Genomic DNA, 18,905 nt, shown 5'->3' on the forward strand with positions numbered 1-18,905 from the left:
ATTGTCTTCGCTGCATTAGATCTGTTCTTTGAAAGCCTCGGTAAGATATAAAACGTGTTAGGGTGCCTCACTCCTCTCCTTTCGGAAAGTCTTTGGCTTTATCCTCCGTGGGACTCACTATTTACCTTATTCCCCCTCTCCTGGACCCTGTTTGTATAGTTAGTGCTAAAGCATATGTGAATGATTTGCACCAGTGCTTCCTTAGCCGGCTTGGAGTGTTTGAGTATGTGATTGCTTATTTAGGCATTTTGCTCCATCACCAGATTTCAGTGTAGAGGGAAAATACCATCTTCTCGTGAAGCCCTATGCTAAAACCAGACCGATATCCTGCTACGCTCGATAGGCTGCTGCTCTTCAATAAGCAGTCACACACTGGATAATTGCATAGTTATGGGTTTTACCGCTTTATCATATATTTGTGTATGCAGTCTAGGAAACCAAACGGTTACAGAATACTATTAACAACTACATAATTCCCTTCAAATAAGCTGTTGACGTGGCAGGCGCTTGTGCAAATCATTTGTGTTGTATCCTTAATCTATGGTGGGGTCTTACTGCTAAACTAAGTATGTTTTACTTTTTGTTTTTATTGTATCATTTATATTACTTTTGTGTTCAGTAACCGTTGTAATATTCATTTATATTATATTGCAGATTGGTTATGAGCTTATTTTTAATCTGTCCTTGGGACTATGAAGCTGCATTACAGTGGACCGCAGGACCTGATTCAGACCTGCTCGCTAGGATGCGTTCACGTAGCTGGCCGATTTTTGCATTCTGCGCATGCGTACGCATAGCAGTGCGCGACTCAGTGCGAAAGATCGGGAAGCGTTTACTCGCTGCGCATAGTTAACCCAGCAGAGTGAGTGACAGGAGAAGCAGTTTGTGGGTGGTGACAGGGGCTGGCCATTAATAATGGGGGAGTGGAGGTGTGAACGCAGGCGTGCCTGAGCGTCTTAACGCCGTTTCAGATGCGTGCATAATTAAGAGGCAGCGTCATTACTTGTCACCTGGCTGTTTTTTTACACTCAAGTGATCGCAGTGCTTGCGGCAAGGTATAGCCAACCTCAAGCACTACGTTCGCTTCCGATGGTGACCGATGTACTGATGGTTGCATACACTTGCTGGAGATGACGTGCGCAAGTGGGCGTCTTAATACAGGCTGGCGGGCGTCTACATACACAAAGCAATAGCACGCCAAAACATAGTAGGCGTGCTTATGCCTTGCCGTGCTATCGCCTGCCTTGCCGTCACTTGGACGAATTTGCATACGCTGGGTGTGAGTGTACGCATCTAGCGAACGGGTCTGAATGAGCTCCTCAGCCCCCAGATTCCCGCTGTAGCAGTGGGAACTGTACTGTCGGGCGTTTTCTCCCCAATAGGAGTACAGGTTAAAGCGAGTGATGAGCATTTAGTAGGCATGGCCATCGGTTCGGTTGCCATCGATGGTGATGGTGGCATGAACCATCGATGATAAAAACAAAACAAAAAACTATTTGGTCCTGTATCAAGATTTACGAATGAACAGAAGAGACTGCCCGTGCAGCTGGTCAGTTTCCTTCGCACATGCGTGGCTGCCGGACAGCTGCGGTCAAAATCTGACAAGGGGGACGGGGCCCAGGGGAGGAGTCTTGATCGGCATCCCGATTCCCTGCACACTGGGGTAGATGAATGAAGCAGTGAAAAGTGTTCCAGTGGAGAAGTTGCTCATAGCAACCGATCAGCTTTGAGGTTGCATTTTTCTATAAAATAATAGGTAGGAGCTGATTGGTTGCCATGGGTAACTTCTCCGCTCTTTTCACTGCTTCACACATCTACACCCCACTGTGTATAAGAGCCGGAGCTGTGGGCGGTGCAGGGCTTCTGACTGACAGCTGAACCTGTCAAGTCAGCATACAGTATTCCCGGATGCCGATGACCCGCCTTGCTCTATAGCTGTCTTGATAGGCTCAGCTGTCAGACAGCAGCCCTACAACTCCCCCAGCTTTGGTTCTTACACACAGTGCAGGGGACATAGGGCACCTGGCTACCATTGATGAAGAGAAATCATCTATGTGACATCGACCGGCAATCATGATTAGTTTTTAGCCATCGATAGTCGATGGCCATCCCTAGCATTTAGTGATCACAGGATTGTCTTCTCTGTACATTACATGGTCCGTTCTATGGAGAGATAATCTGCCACTTATTGCAGGGCCTTATTAAATGAGTGTTTTTAACCACTTTTATTTCCCATTCTTACTCATCACACCTCATGATGAAAACACCGACCGTCCGACAATAACCCAATAACATCACAGCATTCTCCACAACAACAAAACTGTATAACGGTATAGAAGAAAGGTAATAGGCACCCAGGGGTGCATAGTCCACATACTGAGCACTCTGTACAGGAGAAAAGGTGGGGTTGTCACTAAGAATACAATAGTAAAGATGAACAGAATAATGTAATGCTAAGGATAATGTATATAAATAAAACTAAGTGCTGATGAGAGAAATAAATGAGGGGGAGAGAGGAGGAGAAAATGAGGGGGGGTGCTGAAGAGAGCGAGGAGAGAAAACCCCCAGGCAGCGCCAGGGACAATGTCTAGTACTGAACAAAGTGACGCTATTTGTGTCCTGCATTCTATAATGCACACAGAAGTCATTCTGCTGCATATGGATTGAGATGGAAACCATTTTAGTTTGCCGCCATTTGTATTCTTTCTGTTACCAACAACTAATCTGAAAGGAGCCATTTTACAGTAGTTGCCACCTCAGGCAGAAAATGGCTTTGAAAGCCCTTAGAGCAATGGTTCTCAAACTTGGTCCTCAGGACCCCACACAGGTCATGTTTTCCAGGTCTCCCAGCAGGTACACAGGTGTATTAATTACTCACTGACACATTTTAAAAGATCCACAGGTGTTCTTTTCTTCTTTCTCTTACCCCTTTCCGGCTTTTTCTTTTTTTTCTGTTCAGCCTATTTTTATTTGTGTTTTTTAATTTTTTTGACTATCCTTATATGTTTGAAAATATATAAATGGATCACAATTTTTGGATCTTAATTTTGTGAGAAACGGATCTTGTCTTTATGGCAACTGTTTGTTTACATTTGTATTTGATTCCTATTATCTGTGTTATTTATTGTGATCTGGCAAATAAAACGTATTTAAAAAAAAAAAAAAAAAAAAGATCCACAGGTGGAGCTAATTATTTCACTGATTCTGTGAGGAGACCTGGAAAACATGCACTGTTTGGGGTTCTGAGGACCGAGCTTGATGAACACATTGGGAGAAATCATCATGACAGCCTAAAGTCAATTAAAACTAAGATTATAAACAATATAGTTATGCCTTTTGCATGTATTAATTGATGAGAGATCTTAAATATCTAGTTTTATTTTTGTATTTTATTCCACTTTACAGTATTTTTTTATATGGAATCCTAATATGTATACTTCTAAAAAAGTACCTAAATTATGTGAAAAATTCAGATGATTGATATAAAAACCCTCTGTTACATATTAAGTTCAGTATGGGAAGGCAGACCTAGACTCTGGTAAGGGAATTCTCACCATTTGTAACCAATGATTTGCATAAAAAAATGTATCAATTTGCTGTTTTATTGGTTCTTACGCTGGGTACACACTATGTCGACTTGACGGCCGACTGGCAGTTGCGCCGGCCGAGCGACCAGTTCAGGTAAGTATACACAGTTACTGATCGTACGCTCAACACGTCGTCCTGACGTCACAGCTGGGCGGGCATTTGAATTGGGCCTCCCAGCTGTGATGTCAGTCCATGTAGTAAGTGTACCTCATACACACAGCCAGATGCACCGATATATTTGCAGACAGTCGACGAAATATGTCTGCGAACGACGTTCACAGACATATCGACGTGCTTGCGATATATTGGCCGATATAGCGCTAGTATAACAGCAGAATACCACATCTAAACCATTGAGATGGCATTATTCAGTGGTTTCAGCTGCGTCTGATACCATGAAATGCCTGTGAGTGTATATATGTATGAGTATATATGTACACACCTATACATTTACATTACGTTTCTTGGTATTTATTGTTGGATTATGTCATTTATAGGCTCTTTTACATACGGCCACACCTTTTATATATTATTTGCATTTTTAAGTGTTTGTCTATTTTGACACCACTAAGGCGTGGCCACAAGGCAGAAAATGTGTAACTCCTAAGACCATACGTGGGCATACATGCATTACATTCCCTCATGCCCAAATGCATCTATAAAAACTCTCTGCGCCTATTTATTTGTGTGCGTTTGCCGGTTTGGCTAGAAATGCGCTTGGTGGAAACCATCACTACAAAGACCAGCCTACTGCACTTTCGGATGCTACTTTCTTTGAATTACATTTAGATTTTTCTTTCTTGAATTACTGTTTGTTGCAGCCTCCTATTAGGTTGTAAATATTGAGCATGAGGGAACATCAGTAATGTCTGTATTACATATGACTCTTATGCGTGTGACCTTCATTACACGGACATTTGCGCTCACGTAAATGTGCTTATCTGCGTCAAACACACCAGGATGGTAAAACAAGTCTGTTCCATTGCAAGTGCATGATGACTCCTGTTCACTCCATTTTGTTAGGAACGGATTTACCCAGCTTCATCCCCAGCGGATGCTGCCATTTTGATGCCAGGATCCATGCGCTTCTCATAAATTGACACAATGATGGGCTCTTGGTCTCATAAAGGCGTATATATTCGGCGAGGGGAATATTTTTGCACATTTTCTGTCCTACGGCCGGTTTTACTACGGATCACTACTGCATTCACAGCTGCGATTACTCGCGCAGTTCTGCTGCGAAACTACGCTAATGTTTGCAACTGCTCACCCGGCATAGAGACGCCCACTACCACTTTCTAACATCCGTAAGACCTCGCAGACCTGTGTATACATCGGTAACATTGAGTAACATCGGCCCCTCACGCAGACTTACAGCAGCTCTGACCTGTCTCAGAAATTGCAACTCTCATCGCACGCAGTGAGTACTCGGGCTACGAATGCCATCACAGTGGCTAATTTATGCATGCCCAGGAAACCGCGTTCAAAGCAGACTGGCACGCCTGCTTTTCTCCGTCCATTCCCCGTCACCACCCCCAAACACTGATGTCCCGTCACTCACTCTGCGATGGCTTTGTATCTGCTTAGGTGATCGCAATACTGGCCAGCGATGCATGCGGACCATCGGCCGATCTGCGTATGCTGTTGCAGTTGTCATCCGTGGTGCATCGGGCCCCTAGTAACATGATTAGTTTAATACAATAAGGCCTAAAAATGGCATATAGGGAAATGGCCATGACTGGCTGAGTTTAGTGTGCCCAATGGCTGCTGGACAGCAACGGCAGAACATAGTACCCAGCATAATGTCAGGAGAGCTGTGATGTATATAAGTGCTAACAGCCCCCCGGGTATAGATAAACTGTTTCCCTGCCAACAGTCGTAAGACTCCTATTAAAATAAGCCCTGAAGGATTCCTATAATGCAGAGAACCCTGGCCACAGTACGCAACAGCGATTTGTACCCTTTCTTCATTTCATTTAATTGAAGTTTCTCAGAAGGTTTTCTAACATTTATTTCATGGATTTCCAATTTCCCGTGTTCTGATTGCACTTGTAGGGCTAAAACTATGCGCACCTTTGTATGATTTATGAAAGCTTTGTATATAAAGAATGCTAATTGCAGTCCTATTTTGTTATTATTCTCTATTCTAGAGTCAGGTATGTCCGTTTTTAATTGATCCATCTTCCCAAGCAACAGAATGGTTGAAAACACATTTGAAGGAGTCTCGTCTGGAAGTTATCAATCAACAGGTATTTCTGGATTTCCTTTTAGTCCTTATCCTTGGATGTTACCCATGTGACTGAGACATGATATGCTGCCACCGGAGGCTATTTATGAACGCTGAGACACACAGTACTAGGGCTGGTGTAGACTTAAAGTCGACAGCATTGTATGCTCAGAAATAAACGCTTTTCACCTGTGTGCAGAGACGGCCGCATCTATGCGACCGCGCCGCCCGTTCGCTAGTCCAAGTAGCCGTCAGCGCGCATTTCTCTGCATACGCTCCGCTCTGTATAGCCCACTATTCCAGCTACATGTCCATGGGACACTTATTCTACCTGCAAGTACTCCATTGCCGCCCGGTTGCACTCATACAGCTGCAAGTGGATATGCGGCTCAGGTGCTTATGGCTAATAGATGCTGAAAGTGGTGCCAGCTCCATTACGGCGATAAGCTGCGCCTTTCTCTTATTGCTTTTTGTCATTGTGTTTTACACCTAGTTTTTAAGATTGCTCTTATTGTTACAGAATCATACGCAGATTATCACGTCAAAATGGTGGTCGCTGCCGGATGAACAACGTTTAGTCCTGGTGGCTGGATATTAGCATGACTCTGTGTGATATCCAAGTTATGGTGCATACACACGATCAGATTTTTTCTTCAGATATGGACGATAACGATTTAAAAATCGTTCAGTCGTTCATATCTGAAGGAAAATCGTTCATATCTGACATGCCTGAACGATGGACGATCAACGATGCGCGTTCCCGTTTGTCAGATAACGATATCTGACATCTGATGGGTTTGCAGTCAGACTTGGACGATTCCATTCATTTTAATGCAGTCAAAAATCGTTCAATCGTTCAAATCGTTCAAATCGTTCAAATCGTTCAAAACTTTGGTCAAATAGTTCAAATCGTTCAGATCGTTTAATCGTTCAATCGTTCATCTGACAAGTCTGACAAATCTGACCGTGTGTACGCTCCATAATCTCGCAATAAGGTGTCATAAGCAAATATTCTGCAGAACCCTATAGAATAGTCTACAGAACCCTATAGAATAGTCTGCAGAACCTTATAGAATAGTCTGCAGAACCCTATAGAATAGTCTGCAGAACCCTATAGAATATTCTGCAGAACCCTATAGAATAGTCTGCAGAACCCTATAGAATAGTCTACACAACCCTATAGAATATTCTACAGAACCCTATAGAATAGTCTACAGAACCCTATAGAATACAGTACTAGCTTGTCACCTTATCGCAAGTGGTGATATCTTATTACGAGATGCTTTTTTTTATTAGCATATCACTCAAAGCCGCTCTATCTAAGTTATGTCTGGCTGGACGGATAGTCGCAGTAAATGAGCTCTATTGCAGCCGCTACTGCGTCTCTTCTTAGAACGCAACAACTATTTTATGTTAATGACGCAGCCAACTGTCCTTCCTACAGAGACGCCCATTGGCTGCAGTGCTAATCCGCCCCCTGTGTGTATTAAGACGCACCAACGGTCGCACCATTGAACGTTGTACCAGCCCTATGGAGGGGCAGAATCTCCGTCTGCACATGACCGTCTGTGTTAGTGTAACTGCGTCAAGAGTTAGTCGCTGACCGCGACACATCAGCATCTGGCTAGTCATCCTCCTGTTACCACCCAGAAGCCTTCACCGAAATTGCCTCTCTGTGCGTCCACATTTGGTTTGCGTCTCCCGGCAGTACCTATTGGGACATATGCGCAGTGCTACTCTGACACGTGCAAACTGAAAATATCGTCCGCTTGCGTGCGGCATCGTCACAGTGCGCACCTCTTAATCTGGCGGTATATCAAATGTAGACCCACGTAACTCAATGTTATTGAAAATTTTAAATATAGGCACTTCATGTCATAAGTTACACATATACAGCAAGGTGCCACAAATATGGCGGATTCAGTTCCGATCCCCTGCAGGAAATACGGAACACTGCCTATTGTAAGTGCAGCAATATACGTACCTTGCTCACTAAATGTGATCCTCTCTAGCTGGGCATCTAAAGTAAGAGGCTTTATGACATTGTAAAACAGAGCTGTTCTGTAAATGGCGCCCTTCTGTGGTGTCTTGTTGAGGCCCCCCAAAAATGCAGGAACAATGAACAATCACTGCAGTATTAGCAGTACGCTGTAACGTGGGGCTCTACTGTCTGTCAGAACGAAACCAGAAGTCTTTAGCCGCCCATACACGGTGCTATATGCGCCTTGCGACGTGTCCTGCGATCCAACGGCCAACATATTGGCCGGTCCCCACACACTGAGCGATCAGGTGGCCGACTGCCCGATATGCCGGCACCCCCCTCCCCCACCCGCATAGCGCTGCATGGGATTGTACATGGCATCCCCAGATCAAGTGAACAAGCAGTAAGATCTGGAGGTGTGATGTAGACCCCACGGGAGCGCGCAGTGGCCGATGATATGCCAAACACACAGTACAATATAGCAGCGATATCGTACCAATCCAGCAGATCGGCTGCTATATCGCACTGTGTATGGGGGACTTTACAGGAAAAATGTCTAATTATTGAAGGGGATGGGTACAGCTTACTTGTAGACCATACAGTTGCTTTTTTGCAAACATACTGTAGACAATCTGCACATTTTCTGCTCATACATATCATGATAATTATACGTTCCAAACAATGAAATAGGTGCTTCAAAAGAGTGCGGTGCATGGTCATTTTTTAGTTTTATGTATAATGTGACTGGTTTTGTATATCACCCCCGTTGTAATTTATCGCACATCTTCTGCTGAAATGCAACTTATTTAATGACCAAGTCATATTTTAACCACTTACCTATATGTTTTTGCAAGAATTATTTGCATGAAAATTATTGATTTTATTTTTTTTTTGCTCTTAACTTTTTTTTTAAATGAAAACTTTTAATTAAATTTCAATCCTTGACTCTTTAATCTATAACAGAGACACATCTGAATAGCAACACGAAAGCTGCGAGTGGAAAATTAATATAATTATTCTGTGGCGATAAACAAAACAACAATTCCTGATATCTTTTCCTCTCTCTCTCCCCAAGCACAGAGCAAATGGATCTGGCCGTTTCATTCTGTTATGGTTTGATTGTAACAGAATGAAAGAAAATACTTTCTTGCTAGATAAGATTGTGGATGTCCTTAGATTACCGGAGAAACAGAAGTTTGATTATTTTTCTATAAATGTTCAGCGGAGCCTGTAGAAATCTGTTCTGCATGGGAATCCTTATTTCTCTGCCTTTTTCCCATGGCTCATATAGAGAAACATTATTAAGTAAACCTGTGTTATTGCTTTTTCAAAGTAAAATTAAATATCTCGGAGAGAAGGCAACAGAACGGTGACACCCATTGGGCGAATAATTATGGAAAGTGGTAAAGCACATTTTTGGTTCTTTATACGCTCTCTCCCAAATGAGTGCCCACAGTCAGGTGGCATTGATGCTTCTACCGGGCTGACAGTTTCGCACAAAGCCGTTGGTTCCTTGAAGGAGCATTGGTGTATTTAGCCCAAGCTGTGGCTGGTGTAGCAACTGTCCATTTACTAATGGTACATGGTTTCGTTAATGAGTGCCTTCTTCCAAAACAACAAAGTTGCATTGGGTTTTGATATTTAAAAAAAAAAAAAAAGTTTGTTATGCTTTAATTTTTTTATTTCAAAAACTTTACTTATAAACAATGTATTGTAAATAGATGTGTGTAATATTTCTGATCTGAAATCGAAGATAATTTCAGTACATGTCATAAACAGTCCGATTTTGCAGACATTTCCTCTGTCGGTAGTTTTTGCTGTATAATTTCATGCATATCGGCAATTCACTGTCTGTGCTGCCAGGTCAGTAAGCAGGAACTCGCATATGTTGTGTTTTATGTACAGGATGCAAACTTCATTACGGCTCTCGAGCTAGCAGTCCGCTTCGGCAAGACACTTATAATCCAGGAGATGGATGGAGTGGAGCCGGTCCTGTATCCGTTACTCAGGAAAGATCTTATTGCTCAGGGTAAGTCTGCAATAGGAGCTCACTTTCTGCCCCATCCTGTACCCCATATATATATATATACAGACTGTGGGCCTGATTCAGAGCTGAACGCTCTGACCAGAGCGCTCGCTCTGAATCAGGGTCCTCCTACCTTTTTTTGGAGCGTCCTCATGGACGCTCGCATAGCTGTGGGTTACCACCCACAGCTATAGCGAGCATCCATGATGATGGACCATCGTGACCATCGGGCTTGCGACGGAGACCCTGCGGTAGGGTCTCGCTGCCGCAAGCCCTGGAGTGATTTTGGCTCTATCAGAGCCAAAATTGCTCCCACTGACATCACTACTGATGTCAGTGGGGCCGGCTTGAGACGGTAGGCGTTCCCATGGGAACGCCTCCGTCTGGCCGCCACGCCCCCGGCACGCCCACCAAAGGGGGCGTGCTGTCAATCAACATCGACAGCACGCCCCCTTTGGTGCGAGACCCGGAGCGATGGAGAGCCCGTCGCTCGCCGGGTCTCGCGCATGCGCACGACGGAGCTCCCTCCGTCGTGCTCATGCGCAGTGGGGGAACATCGACCCGCTTGCGAGCGTACTGCCGCTCACGAGCGGGTCTGAATGACCCCCTGTGTCCGCTCTGAGCTGGTGCAGTTATAAAGTCCTTTTGTGGAGTGGAAATGGACTGAGGAAATTGGCATACAGAGGAAGCACCTTGTATACCTTCATGTCTGTACAGTAATCTTTGTGCACTTGAATCTCATGTTTGCACTGTTCCACAAAACGAGGCTTATGGGTGTGCAGCCTTCTCTAAGCCCACCTTACTCCTCGCCAGTAGTCCAGCCTAGGAATCGGAGTGTCTGCTCTGGGGACCAGCTCAGCTGTCCAGATTGCTCCGTGTTATTAAACAAGCTTCTGTGTTGATTACTGACAAATTTAAACTATATTGTGACATACCGTCTTCGGTTTCACAGGGCCACGATATGTTGTCCAAGTTGGCGAAAAAACCATAGACTACAATGAAGAATTCCGCCTGTTTCTTGCAACGCGCAACCCCAATCCGTTAATACCGTCTGACGCTTCGTCCATCGTCACTGAGGTCAATTTTACCACCACAAGAGCCGGGTTAAGAGGACAGGTAATTATATCACCATGGCAGTTACTTGCTCTTAGCACATAGAACCGTGTATGGTGCCATCTTCTGAGTGTCTTTCTCTGGTTCCAAGTATTTTGTGATATTAACGGATTTCCTCCAGTTGAAGCTAGGCATGTCACGGTGTGAGCTAGGCATGTCACGGTGTGAGCTAGGCATGTCACGGTGTGAGCTAGGCATGTCACGGTGTGAGCTAGGCATGTCACGGTGTGAGCTAGGCATGTCACGGTGTGAGCACAACGTATGCTGCTAAAAGTAAGCATGCCTCTCACTACTGGGGGCATCCTCTCTGTACATAAAGGAAGGGACTGGACCTACGTTTTCCTACCCGATAGATGGTTGTTCAGGGCTTATCAATACGCGAGAGCAGCACTTCTTGCTTTTCTAATGTGCTACGCATACTGGACACGTTTAAGTAACAAAAATGTAAAGAATGTTAAAGAATGAAAACCAGTGTATAATGATAAGTTGCAGTAATAGCTCTCACATTGTACTATTATCAAAAATAGCAAAACATTTTGCTCCATGGAAACGGGCCCATAATTCCTGCCCACTGAAACATTAGGATAAAATAGATAGGGTGTATGCTTAAGTATCAAGCCCTGTAATATTCTTCAGTAGTGCCAAGTAGGAGCCATGGTGCAATTTAATTCTAAAAATAAATTTAGTAAAGTGGTTATTTTCCTGGCGAGCAAGTATGATGCAAATACAGGCACTTGCCATGTTATAAGTTTATACTTTAGGGCTGATTAAGAGTTGGGAGCAAAGCAAAAAAGAGCAAATTTACACCTTGACAATACTATGTTGTACTGCGGGTGGGGCGGATGTTGTACTGCGGGTGGGGCGGATGTTGTACTGCGGGTGGGGCGGATGTTGTACTGCGGGTGGGGCGGATGTTGTATTGTGCTGCGGGTGGGCGGATGTTGTACTGTGCTGCGGGTGGGGCGGATGTTGTGCTGCGGTTGGGGCGGATGTTGTGCTGCGGTTGGGGCGGATGTTGTGCTGCAGGTGGGGCGGATGTTGTGCTGCGGGTGGGGCGGATGTTGTGTTGTGCTGCGGGTGGGGCGGATGTTGTGCTGCGGGTGGGGCGGATGTTGTGCTGTGCTGCGGGTGGGGCGGATGTTGTGCTGTGCCGTGGGTGTTGCGGATGTTGTGCTGCGGGTGGAGCGGATGTGGAGATTTAGAGTTGGGAGGGGTGTGTCCTAGCTGAACGCTAAGGTGTACTGTAAAAATAAAGCTGTCCAGAATTTGCGGGCTACATGTATAAGCAGCTACCCTGTATGCAAGGTTAGCATACTACTACTACTACATTTATTTACTACTATCTAGATATACGGAGGCTGTCTTCAGAGTTAGGAGCAAAGTTAAAAAAAAAATTGTCAAATTGCACCTGGAACAAACCATGTTACAATGCAAATGTACTTTTTTGTGCATCTGTATCCTAAAAGATTTTATTTGAGAAAACAACTTACAAGCGGTTATGCTAAAGAAAACCGGCAAATATGCTATAATCTACACTTGGGGATTCATGGCCTAGGAGAAAAGAATGCACATAATTGTATGAAGTGTATTGGAATAAGTCAGAGTATGCGGGACTATTGTAACTACATGGTATGCTCCATGAGGAATTTTCTAATTTATTGTTGTCAACAACATAGAAATGTGCTAACACTTGGAAATATGATTGTATTTAGCTCCTAGCTTTAACGATTCAGCATGAAAAACCAGACCTGGAAGAACAGAAGACAAAACTGTTACAACAAGAGGAAGATAAGAAAATTCAGCTGGCGAAGCTGGAAGAATCTCTCCTGGAGGTGAAATAAGTAGAAGGGCCTCAATTTGCATTAAACGTACTCTTTGTACATGATGTCTGCCCTGCTTTTATAATAGAACCAAGCATTGCCTGGCATTGTTCTCATACAAGGTATTCCTTTATCTCTAAGTGTGGCTATGGAAATGTTTGCCTTAGCATTCACATTCCGGAACCGCAGAAGACTGAATGGCACCAGCTTCTTAGGAACAATCAGAAATAGCAATGCTAGTATTTTATTATAGAGGTTATTAAGCCACTTTTAAAAAAAAACTCATACAAATACAATTTATTCACTGCTAGTATATTGCCATTGTGCGCCCTTTACTGAAATGCTATTATTCAGTTGTAGGCACAAAACACAGACTTATGGGCTGATTTCTTGACTTTTATTTATTAATGGTCATAGTTTATTTGTCATGTTAACTTGAGGTTAGATTTAATGGTGCAGAATTTAATTTCACAGAGTGTTGGCTGCTTTACAACTACCTCGCTGTGTAGTGAAATATTTGCCAGATTTTCAGTTTTCCACCTTCAGTTCAATCTTGTGGTAGGAAGTTTAATAAAAGTTTATAACGTTTTACAGTGCACATGCAAATTCCTGCTGGCGAAATGCGTAGTGTGTTCTGGATAGAGACAAAGAGTTTAACCCTGATTAAAGTAATCCGAGTAATACATAATATGCAGCAATGGCTAGGAGAAATGTGTATTTAATTACGTTTGTGTACTTTATTCAGAGTGCTTGTGATTTTGGGATAAATGTAACTTCTGGAGGGTACAGGTTCTCTATGGGTATGGGATGCCGGCGCTCAGGATTCCGGCGGTCAGAATCCCGACGCCAGCATCCCAGACAGGTTTAGGATGCTGACACATTTCGGTCGGTATCCTAACCCATCCCCCTCTCCCTAACCCTCCCTCCCCGGTGCCTAAACCTAACCTCCCCCACTGCTGCCTAAACCTAACCTCATCCTCTGCGCACCCTAAACTTTACCCTCCCCCCATTAGTGCCTTACCCTAACTCCTAACGATAACCCTCCCCCTAACCCCCGCTACTTACCTTCGGGATGCCGGTGTTGGGATTCCGGCGCCGCCATTCTGAGCCCCGGGAATCATTGCGGTCGTTATTATGGCTTGGTTCCAGACCTGCAACAGTGCCATCAGTGTGTTCTATGCCTAACAACGTTGCAGATGAGATGGGCACTTCGGGGATGGATACCAGAGCCAGAGGACGGGCTGCTGAGTTCACTTTATGGGGGAATGCAAGGGGGAGGAACGATGGGGGGGTGGAGTACTTGAAACACAATTGAGTTTGCTGCTGAGGGGCCCCCACAAACCTAAATCCAGCCCTGTGCACAGTACATATCTAGCGTAGTTTATAAAACAAACAGACGTACATCCTACTAATCATCAGCCCCAGTGTGTCTAGGAAATTAGGTTTCATCCTTGTGTCTGTGTGTATATCAGATCTAGCACTGTGAGGAGCACAGTGACTGATGAGGGATGTGCTTAGTAGTAATGGCTGTGTATGACATTCTCTTCCTGTATACTTTGGTGCAGCAGTGCTCCTCACAGTGATGCTAGGAGAAGGCACGAGTTCGTCATGTCTGTATAAATTCTCCTAAAGTCCGAGAATCTCTGGCGTGCAAGTCAGTGCAGTGGTTACTTTGTGTAGTTTACCTGCTTGATGACCCATATTCAGGGACTATGGGGTAGATAAGCCTTAGAGAGAGATAAAGAGGATGGAGATAAAGTACCAACCAATCAGCTCCTGACTGTCATTTTTCAAATACAGCCTGTAAAGTGACAACTAGGAGCTGATTGATTGGTACTTTATCTCTCTCCAAGGCTTAGTACATACTGTAGACCCTTGAGTCCAATTCTGCATACACACGTTAAGATTTTCTGTCCAACCAGCCAACTAGTTGATTGGTTGGAATGAAAATCTGGTAACGTATGGAAGTAACTGATGATCAGCAATTTGCTCCTAAATGCCAGAAAACAGATGAAAATGGTCGGTCAGACAAGTTTGTTAAATGTTTGATCTAAACAATTTGTTCAAACAACAGTTTTTGTCCATTTTCCGGCGTTTGGGAGCAAATTGCTGGTTGTCATTTGCTTTCATACCTTATCAGATTTTCATTCCAACCAATCAACTAGTTGGCTGTTTGGACAGATAATCTTTACGTGTGTATGCAGCTTAAGTCACACGCAAAGCTGCTGTAGGTATGGGCAGCCACAGAAGCCTGATTTACTACCAGATGCTAATTCATACGGCTAGTGTTGGGTTTCCTTTGTCTGCAAGTGCAAACCCGGGCCACCCATTCATTTAATATGCACCTATTTTCTTTGAAAAAATCCGGTTTGTCGGAAGAAATGCGTCAGAAGGTGTGCTTGGGAAATTTATCATTCCTACCTGCTGCTATCCACGGCATTATACGCACTGGTGTGCCGCTATCCAGGAGCATATTATTTGCATGTTGTTACACCACTGAGGTTACGCTACATCTCGCTCAATAGAGATCCAGCATTTGTGAGACCAGGGGGTCTTAGTCGCATTGGAGCTACATTTGGCAGGTCGCAAGCCAACTCCGCTGGCCCCTTCATAACAACATATCACAAAATCTGGAGACCAGCGAGAGTGTATCCCGGAGGTACAGATGGGCCCAGCGAATGTGTTGCTCATAGCGCGCCATTCAATTACACGGGAGCGTCATCTGGCAGGCGCAAGCCAGCTCCGTTTGCCCCTTTAATACACCATAGTGGTTGGACACCAGCAGTGAGTGACTGTATTGGAGCCCACGGCAGGTCGCAAGCTGGCTCCATTAATCATTTGTTATATATTCACTAACCACACCACAATTTAAGCTGGGCCCTAATTAATGGCCATTTGAGACACCTGTCGGAACAGGTGTTAATCCTTTTTCCAAACACAATTAGGTAAGGCAAGTATAGATATGAGAAGCCTGAAGCCTAAGGTATCCTTGTTCTTTGATAAAGCTCCCTGAAACGGAAGCGAAACGCGTCAAGATATCTACTATTGTAATGGCTATTTACCTTGCCAGACTTTATCGGACTCCAGTTTGAAGTCTTACTACACGGAGCAGGGGCTGTGCATCTATATGTGGAGATGAAACCCTTAATATTTGGATCACTACGGTGGCTGGATAAAAGGCGGTCACGAGCTGACTTAATTCTTGCCTTCAAAGCCACGTAAGCCGGGATCATCGGGCTGACTTTGCCCTAAAGCTGGGACTCCCAATTTCATATACCCCAAGCACCGCTATTTACAGCGAGTCTCCTACACATCTAGAGGTCTGGTTTATGAGGACTAAAAGATCCTGTATGCAAGTCCGGTGAGAAGTATGACTTAGATACAAAATTTTGACTAAAATTGATACCCTGTGAGGAAATCCCTTCCACTGTTGATTCAGTGCTTCATTTATTTATACAGCTATATAGGGATTTCTAGTGTGGTCTTTATACGAGATATATATCTTATGAATGATTATATAAGTGTATTTTGAACATATAATTGGCGTCTTGGTCTATATTTCTGTCATGTCAACTTATATATTTACTAGCAAAGACTGCTTTCTGATTTTTGCTCATGTTGCTCTGGACTGGACTTAACAGTCATTGAGATAACTATGAATAGATTCTTTATATATTTGCACACAGATTGCTATGCATATTGGTTGATGTAATTTATACGTACAACGCATGTTTGCAAATAGGTTTTTTTGTACAAGATGCTTATGATTATATTTTGATTATCAGTACATATATATATTTTTTAATAAAGTTTTTTACCTATATATATTTGTGAAAAATTACCACTATAGTGCTGCTTATATTCTCTTTAAAGCCTTTGCTTAGATACAGTATGTCGGATAAAGCATTTGCTTAGATACAGCATGTCGGATAAAGCCTTTGCTTAGATACAGCATGTCGGATAAAGCCTTTGCTTAGATACAGCATGTCGGATAAAGCCTTTGCTTAGATACAGCATGTCGGGTAAAGCCTTTGCTTAGATACAGTATGTCGGATAAAGCCTTTGCTTAGATACAGTATGTCGGATAAAGCCTTTGCTTAGATACAGCATGTCGGATAAAGCCTTTGCTTAGATACAGCATGTCGGATAAAGCCTTTGCTTAGATACAGCATGTCGGATAAAGCCTTTGCTTAGATACAGCATGTCGGATAAAGCCTTTGCTTAGATGCATTATGTTGGATAAAGCCTTTGCTTAGATGCATTATGTCGGATAAAGCCTTTGCTTAGATGCATTATGTCGGATAAAGCCTTTGCTTAGATGCATTATGTCGGATAAAGCCTTTGCTTAGATGCATTATGTCGGATAAAGCCTTTGCTTAGATGCGTTATGTCGGATAAAGCCTTTGCTTAGATGCGTTATGTCGGATAAAGCCTTTGCTTAGATACAGTATGTCGGATAAAGCCTTTGCTTAGATGCATTATGTCGGATAAAGCCTTTACTTAGATGCAGCATGTCGGATAAAGCCTTTGCTTAGATACAGCATGTCGGATAAAGCCTTTGCTTAGATGCAGTATGTCGGATAAAGCCTTTGCTTAGATGCAGTATGTCGGATAAAGCCTTTGCTTAGATGCAGAATGTCGGATAAAGCCTTTGCTTAGAAACAGTATGTAAAACAACATGGGTAATGCAGGAGACTTGTTTATCTTGTTAAGAATGAATGGAAGTGTGAGCTGTAAAACCCACAATACAAATATGAAGTTACGTTTGTATTATTACCAGACACTTGCCACATCGCATGGAAATATACTGGACAACAAGGAACTGATTAACTCATTGAATCAGACTAAAGCGAGCAGCGCGCTCATACAGGAATCTCTCAACGAATCACACAGGCTGCAGATCTCACTGGACCAGGTATGTCCCTTATTACCCCTAAATCATAAAGACAAGAGATACATTTGTAACTATCAGGACCTAATGAGCTGGGTACACTGATTATCTTACTATAGGAGTGAGAATTTAACAGCTCTGTATGCATACAAGGTTTTCTATAGAAGTCCAATTCAAAAAGGCAATTTTATTATACTAGAATCAATACTTTTTTATATGCTGTTACATTAATTGTGAAATTATCAACTGTATTTTTACTTTTAGGTTGTTTATTGTTTAGATTTGATTAAAATCATTGATGTTCAATTATACATAAGCCTCCTGTGTACCAATGGAAAGCAAACACCAGATCTGTGTATTTACTTTAATTATTAGATGCACTTAGTATACCACTATGCGCAGTAAATAAAAGATCTCTTCATTTTTTGTTATTCCTAGGGTCCTAACTAGACCCTTTACTTGCAGCTGGTGGTGCTTAATATTATCAATCATATAATATCAGCGCCAGGAAGTGTAGTGTTATTCACTACAGTATTATATCTAAACCACATATTTACTAACAGACAAGTTTTGATTTAGTTTTTTTAAGTATCCGTACTGTAAATTTGTGATTTAGCCCCTGAAAAGCAACATCGATGTTGATTAAAATCGACCTTTAGTAAATATAACCCTTAGTGTCTCCCTTATTTTCATGTCATTGGGCACAGTCATTATTCTCTAATGGAATTATGTGCAATTGTTATGTTTGATGGGTGATCCTAGGGGGGGCCGATGTGAGCTACTGTCTGTTATACGTCAGGTAGAATTGCAGGTGTGCGTGTTCTGTATACAGATGTGTACATTGCTGCAGTCTTATGTTAGACATCATTGCTGTTAACTCATGCACGTTGTAGCTGAAATGGATGCAGTTGGCCTTACGGGCATAGGGCTCTCCGTGGTCTGCCTGCTCCGCCCCTGAGTCATCATTTTTAAATCGCCCCAGTGAGCTGTTACCGTGTATCTCCATAGAAGTCAATATCCTGGATGTGCACTTTCATCTCTCCTCTGGGGAGTGGGAGAGATCATGCAGTAATACTGTACGTGCACTATATTCCACACTTATTTATGCCCACGAGATGTTAACGGCTAACTGCAGCTTTGGTTCAGAAATTTTTAAAGGCAATCTGTCGCTTCCTTTGCACCAACCTTACCTAGATTGCAGAGGTCTCTCCCCTGGGACACCTTCTGTATACTGTTGGGGTTCACAATGAAATCAGGAG

The 18,905-nt window shown here is 43.3% G+C and overlaps 1 protein-coding gene across 2 annotated transcripts in view; it reads left to right on the top strand.

Moving 5' to 3' along the window:
- The window catches only part of DYNC2H1 (dynein cytoplasmic 2 heavy chain 1), a 480,449-nt gene that overhangs the window by 214,692 nt on the left and 246,852 nt on the right, over positions 1-18,905 (top strand). Inside the window, exons 64-69 of one of the 2 annotated variants that reach the window (XM_088456705.1) lie at positions 20-40; positions 5,739-5,837; positions 9,702-9,825; positions 10,775-10,938; positions 12,648-12,767; positions 17,536-17,670. In XM_088456705.1, the coding sequence (XP_088312831.1) occupies positions 20-40; positions 5,739-5,837; positions 9,702-9,825; positions 10,775-10,938; positions 12,648-12,767; positions 17,536-17,670 (663 nt within the window). The remainder of the gene's footprint in view (positions 1-19; positions 41-5,738; positions 5,838-9,701; positions 9,826-10,774; positions 10,939-12,647; positions 12,768-17,535; positions 17,671-18,905) is intronic. The other variant, XM_088456706.1, reaches the window with a different exon arrangement.

This window comes from Taudactylus pleione, unplaced genomic scaffold, assembly GCF_031769625.1.
Source record: "Taudactylus pleione unplaced genomic scaffold, aTauple2 ptg000711l, whole genome shotgun sequence".
Taxonomy (NCBI): domain Eukaryota; kingdom Metazoa; phylum Chordata; class Amphibia; order Anura; family Myobatrachidae; genus Taudactylus; species Taudactylus pleione.